The following is a 15,071-nucleotide window of genomic DNA, read 5'->3' as shown; positions in this document are numbered from 1 at the left end:
GGAGGAAGGGAGCCTTGGGGCCTGGCCTGACAAGGGCTGCCAGGGCCAGCCTGGGGAATCGCTAGAGGTTTTGAGGTTTGGGGAAGGGAGAGGCCTCGACTGGGTATAATGCCACAGAGTCCACCTTTTAAAACAGTCATTTTCTCCAGGGAGACAGATCTCTGCTGCCTTGAGTTCAGTTGTAAGTCTGGGGGGGGGTTCCTTCAGGCCCCACTTAGAGGTTGCCAAGCCTGGGCCTGCCAGCACTTTAGGGTTGCCAGGTTCCCCCCCTGGCCACCGACAGGGGATTCTGGATAAGGTTGCCAGGTCCAGGCTGGGAAACTCCTGGAGATTTGCGGGAGGAGCCTGGGGAGGACAGGGACCTCAGTGGGGTACAATGTCACAGAGTCCACCCTCCAAAGCATCCATTTTCTCCATGGGAAGTTATCTCTGTAGTCTGGAAATGAGCAGGAATTACAGGGGATCCCCAGGTCCCACCTGGAGGCTGGCATCCCTCGGCAGCACCCTCTGGGTGACTTGATACCACCTGATTTGCATGACTCAAGTAGGCCCAGCTGCTTGCTACTGTTCATCAGCAGCCACCCTATGAAAGCTGGGTTGTTGTGCAGATTAAAAGTAGGAGAGAATAATGTAAGCTGTTTTGGTCCCCACTGTGGAGAAAGACTGTAATTTTTCTAGGTAGAGGCTGTGGGGGAGGGGTGTGGAGATGGAAAGTTGCAGACAGAGAGGCAGATAAAGGTAGGTTGGCTGTTGGGTGGGAAGGAAATTGTGTTGCCAACTCCAGGTTGGGAAATTCCTGGACATTTGTGGGGTGGAGCCTGGGGAGGGTGGGATTGGAGGAGGGAAGGAACTACAGATCAGTATAATGCCATAGCTGGAGGAGAAAAAGAAAGGGGGGGGCAGAAGGGAGAAAGAGGGTGAGAGAGGTAGAGGGAGACAGGAGGAAGCAAAGGTGTGAGGAACAGGATAACCATTCCGCAAGTTTCTTGCGGGTCTCCACTTGTGCTTATCTAATTCCCTTTTGAAGCCGTCCATGCTTGTAGCCGTTTCTTCAAGCTAAAGAGCCCTAAACAGTAATCCGGTCCACTGTAACCCTCGCCGCGAAGATCAAATCAGGCGTGTGACCGGCCTGATGGGTGGGGGCCATTACATATTGGGAGAATCCCAGTGCCGCCATGGACGATGCCAGGTCCACCGCCTGGGAGGAGGCTGCATCATCAGCATGGACGTTGAAATCACCCAGGACTAGCAGCCTAGGGTGTTCCAACGCCCAGCCTGACACGGCCTCCACCAGAGATGGCAGGCTGTCCGCTGGTGCGTTGAGCGGATGGTACACTAGCCAGACAGCCAAACTCTCCCGGCTTCCCACGCAAAGCCGGCACCTCACCGCTGGGAGCGCCCTGAAGGAGTAAGCCTCCAGAATGAACAAACCACTCCTCCCCCCCGCCCCAAAGTCCGAGATTGGTGAAGGACCGAGAACCCAGGAGGAGCCAACTGGGAGAGAGCAACCATCTCCCCGTCTCGTACCCAGGTCTCGGTCACGCACGCCAGATCCACATCCTGCTCCAGCAGGAAGTCCTGCAGGACTGAGGTCTTATTGTTTATGGACCTGGCATTGCACAACACCAATGTCGGAGAGGAGTTTGTTATTCTTGCCCCACTATCTGCCACCTTTGGGAAAGGTTCTCCCTTTTGTTTCCCATTCATTTACTCTGCCAAGCCTGTCCTCCTCAACTCTTTTGCTAGTATAGCCATGCTTCAGTGTCGTTTCCTGCCATCATTTTGGACTTTGCTTCCCAGGCCCTCTGGCTGCAGAGCAGCTAGCAAGTTGCATAGTGTTCCGACAGAGCCTAGCCCAATAAAGGCTATTTGAGGACGTCAGCATAAGATTGCTGCATGGTATAGCTGGCATTTATTTTAGAGGAAAGAAAATCATCCTCCTTTCCACCCCTTTCCACGAATCATAGCAGTTTCACAAAGACACTAGCCCCCCTTCCCAGACATTCATGCCATGCAAGCCATAATATACGTCAAGCAATGCAGCTGCTGGGCGGGCAGGACGTGGGTGTTCAGGAGAGCGGCCAGCTGTTCTTTCAGTGCAGAGTCCGCTCCCTGTGCAATGTGTTGGGAGCCTTGTTTCTTTGGTCCTGAGGGGCTACCAGTGAGCCAACATTCATCAGACTCAGGTCATTGCCAGCTGACACCTGTAGGGATCAAAAGCCCATTGGACAGACAAGGCCTCTGAAAAAACTAGTAGTGTGCTTGTCTGCTCTTGTGGGACTAGAACCAAAGGCAAGGGCAAAGAGGGGGCGAGAGACCCATCAGGCAGTCTCTGAATTAGACACCTCCGTTCTGCACCCTTCTGAAAGGAGCTGCTTTATCTGTCTCTCCTGGATTATATTAATTAGTGAAGCCCTGAGCTTGTTCCAAAGAGTTACATGTAAATTCTGAGGGAAAGAGAATGGCTGTACCAAAATAAAACCCAGTGTTCCCAGTCCTTTACATGTTGACAAAAGAGCGGATAAACAAGAAAATAAGAGGATAAATAAGGCTATGCAGTGCCTCTTGTTCACAGTGCTTTATAAATAATAAATATTATTATTAAATTCTCCTCAGAATCCATCCAATATTTATCTTCCCTCCAAGTATCTGTTCTCTTCTCCACATAACCTAATCTTTCAGCTCAACACTACTGTGCAGATAACAGGGTTGAATTAGAAGATGAAAAACTCCCCCTCCCCCCAACATAAAACTATTGACTCTTCTCCTGTGATTGTGCATATCACAGCTGCTTTTATTTTGTGTGCATATGCATTTATGTAGCTTTGGTGAACAATTGTAGCGGTAGCTGAGGGGGCTGCAGGTTATAGTAGCGTTGTCAGGAGGGTGGAACAAGGACAACTATGGCAGTTACAGTGACCCCTGAAACACCTCTGAGTGGTCTGTAAACAAAAGAAATTATTGAATGCTCCGGGTTCCATAATAATTATGTGCATTGTGTATAAGGAAGCAAAGTGCCACCAGGGGTTAATTGCTTACTGCCCCATGCCTCGCTCACTCACCAACTGTGGTGCCACCCAGCTCAGCTGGAGCCCACAGCTCTTGAAAATGACATCCATGATTGGTGTAGTGCTACAATGCATTCCAATAGCTGAGGAATGGGCAGGTGATACTGCCTCTGTGTCAGCAGCATCACCTGTCCTGACATATAGGGCAGCTGGCACTGGGATTGAGGAGGGTCAGATAACTTCCCTCGTTGTCGTCTCCTCACTGGAATGAGTGGGAAGCCAGGGGTTAATTGCTTACTGCCCCATGCCTCGCTCACTCACCAACTGTGGTGCCACCCAGCTCAGCTGGAGACCACAGCTCTTGAAAATGACATCCATGATTGGTGTAGGGCTACAATGCATTCCCATAGCTGAGGAATGGGCAGGTGATACTGCCTCTGTGTCAGCAGCATCACCTGATATATAGGGCAGCTGGCACTGGGACTGAGGAGGCTCAGATAACTTCCCTTGTTGTTGTCTCCTCACTGGAATGAGTGGGAAAAAACCTCACTGGAATAATAGAAACTCCTGTGACCAAGGGGACTATCTCCAATCAAGGGGACGTGCCTAGGGACAACAGTGGGGCACTGTTATGCAACTATATTAGTGAGAACACCATCTTGATTTAAAAATCTGAAAGGGAGTAGAGGAGCACCGGAAAATGTTTTAAGAACCCTGGTTGATTACTTAATTGTTTATCTTGTAATTTTAGTCAGTATTTTACTGTTTTATTGTTTTACCTGGCGTTATGCCTCTGTTAGCTGCCCTGAGCCTGCGGGGAGGGCGGGATATAAATCCAAATAAATAAATAAATATGTGGAGAACTATCCTCCTTTACTGATGGCAGAGAGCAATCATAAATATCACAGAATTAGGATGATATTAGATGGCTATTCTCCTGGGTAAATGTTTGCAAAGCCCTTGACTTGGTATTTTCTAAATTTTACATATCAAGCACATATATAAATTTGAAATGCAACAGTTTTAAAAGGAGATGCCTTATAATCAGTACAATCTAACACCATCTACTTTGACTGGCTTCAGCTCCCCAAAGTTTCAGGCAGTGGTATTTTTCCAGTCCTGCTACCAGAGATCTTTGTCTAGATATTGCAGAATTGATATGGAAACTGTGTGCTCTGCCATTTATCCCTGGCCCTTCCCTGGTCCAGCTAGACGTGAAGTAGTGCAATTTATGGATGAACTGGGATAATATGGAAATATCAAGCTTCAGCTTCAATTAATGGTATTTTAGAACAGCTTGCCACTTTTTTGAGTGATTTGAGACCCTCTTGCTGTGTGTCTTATGTTACCCTTTCTAAAAAGAATTTCACAATATTTTTTATTGATGTTCAAAGCAAAGGTTGAATTCGGTACTGCTGATTATGAGTCTGCTTCAGTTTAACTGCCAAGCACTCCCAGTCTGTTCCAATTTATTATCTGTTTCATCTCAGAGCCCCCAGTTGTAGTAGTGCTTAAGACACTGACTGACCTGAGTGCGCCAACCCTTTTTCACAAGATGCGGCGCCATTTATAAATGTGGCCCCCTGGTGACTGAAAGTGATAAAGACCAGAGAATTAGATAAATATGTCTTGGCCTGCATGCCAAAGATGGAAAAATCTCCCTCGAGACTAGAGAAACCACAGCTTTGCAATTGTTGATCAAGAGAGTTATCTTGAACTGTCCAGAGATGTGCACATTGCTTATAGAATAATGGGAATGGTAGAAGGGGGGGGGGGATAAAAACCCTCCAATGCCATGTGTCTTATCTCTTTTAGGAGCGGAAACTGTGTGCTCATCCCAGAATGGAGATCTATAAAGGTGACCAAATCTATTTTATATGCCCCCTTGCACGTCAAGGGGACTTCTATGTGCCTGAAATGAAAGAACTGGAGAAGAAAAGCAGAGCAGCAGCAGAGACTGAAGATGCTCAGACAGATATCACAGGTACCTGTGACGCATAAGTGATATAGTGCTATGATATAACAAAGGAGATTTGTCCTACTCAATGTTAATAACATAAAGTACCTCTTGAGGAGCAAGTGGTTGATTTTATAGTTATATGGATCTGTCTTTTGTCAATTGTCAGGTGCTGTATCAGACCTACCTAGCATCATCTATTTTGTTTAGAAGTAGTTTTCTAGGGTCTCCAGCAAGAGACATGCAGATGTAGTTTGCCATTGCCTGTCTCTGAGTAGCAACCCTGGACTTCCTTGGTGGTCTCCCGTCCAAATACTAACCAGTGCTGATCCTGCTTAGCTTCCAAGATGTGACGAGAGCAGGCTAGCCTGGGCTATTTGGGTCAGGGCAGCTCTGCTGCCTAAGTAAAAATTCCAGGAATTGAATTCACTTGAGTCTTTTGCTTGCAGAGAATAAACTTTACTACCAGCCTATAGCTGCTTGCAATTGTTTTGAAACTGTGATGCATTGTTGTGAGAGTTGCCAACCTCAGGTGGGGCCTGGAGTTCTCCCACAATTACAACTGATCAGATGTCACAGAGCTCAGTTCCCCTGGAAAAAATAGCTGTTTTGGAGGGTGGACTCTTAGGGTTTGATCACACTGGCGGCTTGGTGCGATATGGCCCCGCCTGTAATGGTACCAGTTTAAAATGTTGCAGGGTATATCATCCAGACAGCACACCCTGCTGTGGGTCATCCACATGGCTGTCCCCTGGTCAAGCATCCACTTTACTGCAGTGCCTCAGCCATGGAGTGCACTGCTCAGCCATGCGCATGTGCTCATGTGCATTCATGCACATATAGGCAAAAATTCCAAAAAAACCCCACATACTAACAGCAGAAATGGATCTGCAGGCTCAGACTGCCAGTTCATTTTAACGCATGCTCCCCCATGTTCAGACATTCGGCCATGTGCAATGAATGTGTGAGGAAACAAAAACACCACCTGTGAGGTAGTGCCCTTTTAACTTGGCTCCAAGCCATCCTACGATGGGGTGAGTATGCCTGGGGAACGTGAGTATGCCTGGATGTGGCTGTGTGATTGCGCCCATTTAATCTGGAAGGGAGGGGTGGCTATGTCGGGTCAAATTGCTTGGTTGATCACACCCTAAGTCATTATACCTTCCTGAACTCCCTCCTCTCCCCAAACCCAGGCTTCACCTTCACATCTCCAGGAATTTCCCAATCCAGAGCTAGCAACCCTAATTGTGGTCAAAGTTAATATAACAGGCAAGGCTAATTAATTTACCATTATAGTTGAGATGCTGTTTGTACACTAAATTTCATGCTCACAGTATCAGTATGCCTGTAATTACCAGAAATGATGGATGTGGGATCATACTGCACCCTTAGTTGCCCTTTCCTTTTTACAGCTTTCTCTAAAACAAATATTCTCAATCTTTTTCATAGTCTGTCTCTGTAAGTCAACAAAATAATGGTTCACCTCTCAAGGAGGCTCAAAGGACTTGAATATTCTGCAGTTTACCACAGTTCAAACATGTACAGTGTTGATGTGTGAGAACTTATATCTCTTTTGTGCCTTACCATCTCCTCTTTTAACTGCTGCCAAATTATAAAGAAGTTCTGTCTTTTCACAGCAGTGGAATATTCCAGTGCAAAGGGATATTCCTGATTTGATCAGTGTTACTTTTTTATTTAGGGTTTTTTCATGGAAATTGTGTATCCTTGCCACTTGTGTAGATTATTAGGAATGAGGGTTGCATTTGGGACAGTTTTTGAAATAGCATAAAAGTCAAAGTCATTAAAAATGTCCAATTGTGTTACTCTGTGTGTGTGTGTGTTCCAGGTGACGGAAAAGGAGAGCCACTGGAGCACTTGCTTAGTCAGTGCACAGAAATCATGACTGCTTCATCCTCATGCCCATCTCCACATGTTTTTGTACCTTGTTAGTCTTTAACAGGAACCTTTGCCCTTCTACAGAACAGTGCAAATGGCAGCTACAATTCAATTCAATCTTTTTTAAAACAAAACCATCAAAGGCTGCGGTCAGATGACAGGCTTGGTGCAGTCTGGCCATGCCTCTGTTTTATCCACGGTTATTAGTTCCAGAAAGGTTTGTCCAAACATGCCACCTTTAACCCGCCTCACCATGCACTCACTCCATGGCTGACAGTTCAGATTATTGCTGCGCAGTAACCACGGAGCGGGCTGTTGGGTGGCATACTTTTTTTAAAAAAAATTGTCTTTCAAGCATGCGCAGAAGCACTCATTTGAAGCACCACTTCATTTTGACAGCTCCACGATATATAGACGATCTCTTTTAGCTGTTCCTTTAGGATAACTCTATCAAAAGGCCATTTGAAGGTATTCAAAATTTCTAAATAAGGCATTACAAATTAGAGTACCAAAAAAGTCATGTAATGACAACAACAGCTAAGATCTGACTTCTATATATATAAAAGAAAGTCCCCTCACCATAAAATTTATTTATTTATTTATTTTATTGTTACATGTATATCCTGCCCTCCTCGCGAACGGGCTCAGGGCGGCTTACAAATAAGGGCAACATGTGCCACATAAAACATTAAAAACAGCATAAAATTAAACATAGTTAACAATGATAAAGTGCTCAATGATGTTACCAGTTTGATCAAATCAGTCGACTCAGATGGTGACCTGTAGATGTACCCAAAGCCCGCTTCAACAGCCCCGACCCCATCGCAATACTGTAGCGAGATCTTATACTGGGCCATCCCATCACCCCGTTGTTACCACCAGATTATTGGTGGTGGTGGTAGTTTGGCCCAGGCCAAACCCCTGGACCTAGAAACACCAAATTCGGGGAGAGCACTCCTACCATGATATAGATGCTCACTAAGAAGGGATTTTTAGAAATTCGACCCCTAAGTGGGTCAAAAGGGGTAAAATGTGCTCCCCCCATTGATTCCTATGTGGCTGCCAGGCTGCTGCCTCTTTGCACCCCCCACTCATTGATTGGTCAGCTGTAGAGGTCAGTGTTCTGGGGTAAAAAAACCCCAACAGTTACAGGAGTCTGCAGACAGCTAATGACAGTTGAGGAAATCAGAAATGGCCAGCAACCACCTGTGAGCTCCCTGCTGCTGGTCCAGCCTCTCTGATGGCTTCCAACACACTCCCCCCACCTCCTACTCCTAACAGGCGGTTGTCTGTCAGGTGCAGCAGTGGTTGCAGGGTGCTTAAAGCCATGAGGGAGCCCGCCCCAGCAGTAATGCCTTAGTGATCCTGCTGGCCCTGCCTCCACAGTGGCTTCTAATACTCCTCCCCCCTCCCCCTCCTACAGGCAGCTGCCTGTCAGGTGTAGGAGAGGAGGTGGGATGCTTACAGCCACCAGGGAGGTTTGCTCAGCAGGATTGCCTTAGCCCTGCTGCTGGCCCAGCCTCTCCTATGCCTTTAAATACATCCCCCAACACCAGACAGGCTGGTGGCTGTCAGGTGTAGGAGCAGGACCAGGGTACTTTAATCCATCAGGGATGCCCCCCCAGCAGGATCCCCTTAGTGATGCTGCTGGCCCAACCTCTCTGATGGCTTCCAACCCCCCCCCCCCACCTCCTACGCCTAACAGGTGGTTGTCTGTCAGGTGCAGCAGCAGTCGCAGGGTGCTTAAAGCCACAAGGGATTCCCCCCCAGCAGTAATGCCTTAGTGATCCTGTCAGCCCCACCTCCACAGTGGCTTCTAATACTCCTCCCCCCTCCTCCCCCATACTGGACAGGCAGCTCCCAGGAGGAGGCAACTTAGGAATGCAGCAAAGACATTTGCACATAGTACTCCTGCAGAGCACTGAGCTGCGCAGGCCAAGTACCAGCAAGATAATCCTGAGGTGCTCAGAACAACACAGTCTCCATATGAGCAAAAGGTGGCAGGAATTGACTTAACAGACGACTGCTTCTTAAATGGACAGTTCTATGTTGCCTGCTCCAGAGTGAGCTCATCAGGCAGCCTGGTGATCCTAGCACCTGAGGGCAGAACCACCAATGTGGTTTAGAGAGAGGTCCTTCAGTAGAGAGGGGGGAAAGTACGTATGTCTCACTTCATTTTTTACACTACAATCTTCTCCACTAGAATTCCTACAACAAATGTCACATTTCAAACTTTACGAACTTAAATACCGTAGCGAAGCACGGGTATCAGGCTAGTATACAATAAATGTTATAGACAGCAGAACAATCATTTTCTGTGGCCCCTCTCAGCCTCCTTCCTCTGCTTTGCCTCTCTTCCATGGAATGCATGGGGAAGGTGCAGGTTTACACGACAGTAGCCCCATTGACTTCAGTACATTTATTCTTGTGTCAATCATGGGATGCTCTCAAACAGCAACTCTGAAGCAAAAGACCTTTCAGCTAACACAGTTTGTGTGGGGGAAAGTGGGATGGGGAGTACGGTTGCCTGCTCCAGGCAGGGAGCCTAACTAAGGACTATTTCCATGGCTTTCCAACCCCAAGAAACAGGAGAGAGGGGTTGGGGGGAGGGATTTGTCACTCAAAAAGAACTCCCCCAGGGGCTCCTGAACCTGACAGAATGTTTGGGTGCAGGAACGTTTTTTTTTAATGCACAAGTGGTGATTCACGACCCTAGGGCAAAGATCCACATTTTGACAGCTCCACGATATATAGACGCTCTCTTTTAGCTGTTCCTTTAGGATAACTCTATCAAAGATCCACTTCCCAAACAGCTTGAGAGTGTGATGGATTGATCAGACATCTGGCAGTGTCAGGTGAAAATGCTGACATCCAGCTCAAAGATGGCTGAGAACGGGGTGCCAATGACGGGGAATGGGAGACAGATGTTGTCTGAACCTGCATTTTAAATCCGTAGGGCAACAGCAATGACAGTAGCTCAAACAGCTCATCTGATCGCAGTCTAAAGGGGAATGCGCCTTTAGTTCCATAGTCCTTTAGTCCCATAGGGCTTTGACACCACTTTCCACCTGCCATTATTTCTGCTTCTTCCTCAGAAGCCTTGATCCCCAGTGCAGGGGGCATGTTCTCCACTACATTTATTCAGAGGCGATGTATGTCTTGTCTCTGACTCCATGCATGGTTCATAACACATTGCAACAATCATGGAACTTTGAACCTCATGCCTTGCTGGACATGCAGCACCCCTCACGAAGTAAATGGTTGTTCTGCTGCCTATAACATTTATTGTATAAGTCAGATCTTAGCTGTTGTCATTACATGACTTTTTTTTGTACTCTAATTTGTGGTGCCTTCTTTAGAAATTTTTAATACCTTCAAATGGCCTTTTGGTAGAGTTATCCTAAAGGAACAGCTAAAAGAGATTGTCTATATATATAACATATATATATTACACACACACACATATATATAAAGAAGTGATTGTACTCTCTGCAGGAGCATAAAAAATCAACGTTGTCTGCAGTTCTGATATTTCTGCTGTAGTATCACAGACTGCTGCTTACTGGGATCTGCCCACATGCTCCCCATCTTGTGGTACAAAAATACATGTAGCTTGCAAGTGCTATTTATAAGTATTGTATGTGTTACATATGGCATAGAAATGTGCTCTCATATAAAGCACCACAAGGTTCCATTTGAAATGCTATAGTAAAATGGAAGCACCTTTGTTTCAGTGCATCCCATTATAAAACCAACAAATCATGCAATGCCTGGGGAGCCAGACTCTGAAGAGACAGTAGATAGAAAGCTACACTGCACATAATGCTAAGGCTTCCATTCAGCCATTCTGCCAGGGGAAAGGAGGGCAAACATGCTGCATGTGGACCTTTTAACCACAGTTTGTTTGTTATGGAAGGTAGTGAATAGCCGTTGTGCTTTCTGATGGTTGTATGTACATGGGTGGGCTTGTGTGAAGAATCCGATGCTAAGATATTCATACCACATCTAAAGGGTTTTCTTCGGGGTCTGGAGGAGCTGGAATAGGAGGAAAACCCTTCTGCATACACTTCTGGGTTTAGTTGAAAGGTTATTAGAACCAACTGCAAAGACTAAGCACCATTATAAAGTATTGTAGAATTGTTTCAACTGTGACTACAAATTGTATTTTTCTTAATTCTGCTTTGAAAACACCTCTAGTTAAAGGATCTTCAATTCATTGTGCCCTTATCCAGAGAGCACTGCACTCTGGTATGCTATGCCAAACTTATATATGAGGACTTTCAGGTGGGATGTTAGGCAGAATTCCACGATGTAAACATCATTCTTTTTCTCAGAACAGTTTCTTACTGGATAGTCACAAGTAGCCAATTATCAAATTATTATTCTTGTCAGATGAACCAAATTTGCCACAAAAGTCTGAATTTCTTCACTATGCCCAAAGGTGTTACCTTTCCCTGCTTTCTAAGCAGAGAAAAAGGAAGCCTGCCTGAATGTATATGGCATGAAATTTCAAAGTTGGGCACCACAAAAGTTCCTTCTCAGGAACAGCTTCTTCTATGGCCCAGAGACCATAGATAAAGAGCACTTAGATACCACAGGTTGTATTTGTAAAGAAATCGTTTGGTGGTAAGAATTCTAGTTTGGGTTTAAATTTGGAAGGACCTAGAACCTGGTATCAGTGCCAAGACTCACCTGACAGATATATCAGTCACTCATTGTAATTATATCCTAGTCCTCCTGTTCAGAAATTCAGGGTAGCTCCCATCAAAACATTGATCAAGGCCTTGCCTGCTTATCTTGAGCAACATTAATAGCAGCAGTTGCCCCTAGACCATTCACAGGATTAAAAATTGAGTGCTTTGGGGGGAAATAGCTTGTCTTTCTCATGGCTGATTACCCCAGCCTGTGCCCATCCCTGCATTTGGAATTAAAGGGTTGGTCTTCCAATTCAGAAAGTGTGACTTCCAAGCAGCTTCAGCCCTAGCATTTCTAGTTTTAGAAATTTAGCAGGGATGTCCATGCATGTCAGATTGACATGTTCCAGCATTAGGAGTCCAGATAAAAATGGAATAAATAAAATATTTTCTTTTGATCCTCTAACCATCTTATTTTGCTCACTACTCCATATTAAGTCTCTGTGAATTTTGTTAGATTCTTTTGATTCTGATCACAGCCATTCTGAAAGGAAGGCTTGCTTGTGAATTAAATAGAAGGCATTATTGTTGTTGTTATCTGTTTCCTAAAATAAGGTGTTCTTGTCAGTGGTTCAAAAAAAGTCCATCTTTAGTAATGTTCCCCCCCCCCCCAAAAAAAGCACAGGTTAGAGGGTTCAACTTCACGGTGTTGCAGAGGAACCCCAGTATAGTCATTTTATATTCATGTTTATTCCTTCTTTCTGAGTGGTGGGTGGGGGGAGGCGGGACCGACTACAGTCTGGCTTGGTTGCTTTTAATTACACAGGTTATAAGGCTGATCACTCAAGCTATAATCTCAGTTCTGTAAATTCCAAATAAATGAAGGAATATGTGAGAATGGATTCAAACTGAGCTGGCCCTCCCCTTTAAATTAATCCCTCCCTTTCCCGTTATTTTTCACACCCATGCAAGAAAAGGAATTGATTTTTTACACTGATAGGATGGCAACAAGGGAATGCATCCCCTGGGCTAACAAATGGGTGTCTTTCTAAAAACAGTGTAGTGATAAGAAGTAAGCTCCACATCTGAATGCAGGCAGTGTTCCTCTGTGCTGCATTAGTGTCATTGGTCGTGCATCCCAATGCGAAGGAATGCTGGAATGGTTGTTGTGGCCATCAGGATGTATTTGTCCTCATCTCCCCACCCATAGGAGTGAGGGTAAAAATAACTGTGAACAGGTCTGAAAGAGTAGAAGTGTGTGGGCATCACAAATATTTTTGCACATACAAAGCAACAACTAATAGGGGTCCAAAGCGATGCTGTATGCCCGTGCATTTCCAGTGAGATTCTTGACTTTTTCTTTAGAACAGCAGGATTCCAAGCTGCCATCAGTTTTAAAAATGACTTGCCCGTGTGGCATGGGGAACAGCAAGTTGACAAACAAGCCCCAAAGCCCCTGTGGCATGTGGAACATGCTGTTCGGTCCTTTGGGTCCTGGTCATATTCTATAGTGGCTTGAGCTAAATGAAACCAGAAACAGTCATGACTGATCCTGTTGAATGGGGAGCATAGATCTATAGATTCAGTGAACAGAAAGCATTCTTGTCTGTGAAGGCTCGGTTCCTAGGCTGAGTGTTCATGCTCTCTCCTCCAGGGCTTTTTTTGTAGAAAAAGCCCAGCAGGAACTCATTAGCATAATAGGCCACACCCAACAGCAGAATCATATTATCATATTAGGCCACACCCCTGACAGGACAGCTCATTGGCATATTAGGCCACACCCCATGCCTTCCCTTGGCTTGTCCGGGCGCCCCACGGCTGTGGGGAGCCCAGGCAAGCTGGCCCTTGGACAGGCTGGGGAAGGCACTCCCCAATCCTTCCAGGGGCCCCCCTGGCCTGCCAACCTCAGAGTTGTTGGGGTGTGTGTGTCACTCTCCAGGCCTTCCCTCTGTAGCCACACATGCAGAGGTTTTGGGCTGTAGTGGGTGTGGCCAATTCTGAAGCCAGCCGGAACTCCATTCCTGTGCGTTCCTGCCCAAAAATAGCCCTGCTCCTCACTAACTTCATTTGAAAAGGGCAAAGCCTTCTAGGATTACATAGCCTTTCACTGGACGGTTTGGTTGTGGATGGGAATTACTGAATCAACTTACTAGAGAGCAAAAAGTCATTTGTCACTGCAGTACTGGGGGGAATGTCAGCCAAGGACTGACCCTCAGTGCTCTACAGAATTACCAGCTAGTTAAGGTGTGTTAAGCACTAGGCACAGAGACACAGGTTAGCACGTATAGTATCTTGAGGTGACTGATCACAAATAAGCTGTGTAAGAGGAGAAATCCTGAAGAATTCTGAGCCTATCCCTCAGTCTGCTGTACCAGCCCCCAGGTAGTGGCTGGAGATCTCCTGGCATTACAATGGGTCTCCATACAATAGAGATCAGTTACCCTGCAGAAAATGGCTACTTTGGAAAGTGGACTAAATGGCTCTGGTCCCTCCCCTCTCCTGCTCTGGTCCCTCCCCAAGCCCCACCCTCCTCAGGTCCCCCCCCCCATCTCCAAGTATTTGCCAATCCAGAAAAGGGGGGGTTAATTTGCCAAGCCCTAGAGCCACAACTCTAAGAACACTTCACTGCTCAGTGATAGAAATATGGCATTCTTGACGATCAAAATAGTAAGAACAAGTGGGGACCCAAAAGAAACTTGCAAGGCAGCTATCCAATTCCCCTTTGCTTCCTCCTCTCTTCCCCTACCTCTCTCAAACTCTTTCTCCCTCCTACCACCCCTTTGCTTAGTCTCTCCTCCATGCCTGTCACTTCCTCTCTTTCTGCCCCACCCCATCACTATATTTTTTCCTGCCTCCCCATTTCATCACTCTTACTCTTTCTGATGCCCACCCCATCACTCTCTCTTTCTGCCCCCATCACTCTGCCACCCTCCTACCTGCTCTCTCCCCCAGCAGCAGTGGTGGTGGCAGGTTTCCAGGAATCACAATGGATTTCCCAGCTACGGAGATCAATTCTCCTTAGGGTTGTCAGCTCCAGGTTGGGGAATTGTTGGAGATTTGGGGTTGAAACCTTGGGATGGTGAGGTTTGGGGAGGGAAGTAACCTCAGCAGGGTACAATGCCATAGACTCCACCCTCCAAACCAGCCATTTTCTCCTGGAAAACTGATCTCTGACATCTGGATAGCAGTTGTAATTCTGGGTGATCTCCAGCCCTCACCTGGAGGTTTGCAACCCTGGTTTCCCTGGAGGAAATAGCTGCTTTGGAGGGTGAAGTCTATGGTATTATACCCCTCTGATGTCCCTCCCCTCCTCAAACCCCACCATCCTCAGGTTCCACCCCTCAAGTCTCCAGGAATTTCTCAGCCTGGAGTTGGCAAACCTATATCCTTTTCACCTAACAGCCACCCTACCTTTACCTGCCCCCATCTTCAGCTTTTCACAGACTCTACCTAGGAAAACTTTGGTCTTTCTCCACATTGGGGACCAAAGCAGTTTACATCAGGGGTGTCAAACATATGGCCCGGGGAGCTTCTATCAGGCCCCCAGAGGGCTTCTATCAGGCCCCCAGAGGGCTT

At 46.4% G+C, this 15,071-nt stretch overlaps 1 protein-coding gene across 1 annotated transcript in view; it reads left to right on the top strand.

Moving 5' to 3' along the window:
- The window catches only part of TEX264 (testis expressed 264), a 214,605-nt gene that overhangs the window by 161,975 nt on the left and 37,559 nt on the right, over positions 1–15,071 (top strand). Inside the window, exon 4 of the mRNA XM_015424021.1 lies at positions 4,824–4,992. Coding sequence (XP_015279507.1) covers positions 4,824–4,992 — 169 coding nt within the window. The remainder of the gene's footprint in view (positions 1–4,823; positions 4,993–15,071) is intronic.

The sequence above is a fragment of the Gekko japonicus genome, unplaced genomic scaffold (genome assembly GCF_001447785.1).
Source record: "Gekko japonicus isolate JY-2015 unplaced genomic scaffold, Gekko_japonicus_V1.1 scaffold477, whole genome shotgun sequence".
Taxonomy (NCBI): Eukaryota; Metazoa; Chordata; class Lepidosauria; order Squamata; family Gekkonidae; genus Gekko; species Gekko japonicus.
Note: the sequence above shows the minus strand (reverse complement) of the source record. Positions and strands in the feature narration are given on the sequence as shown.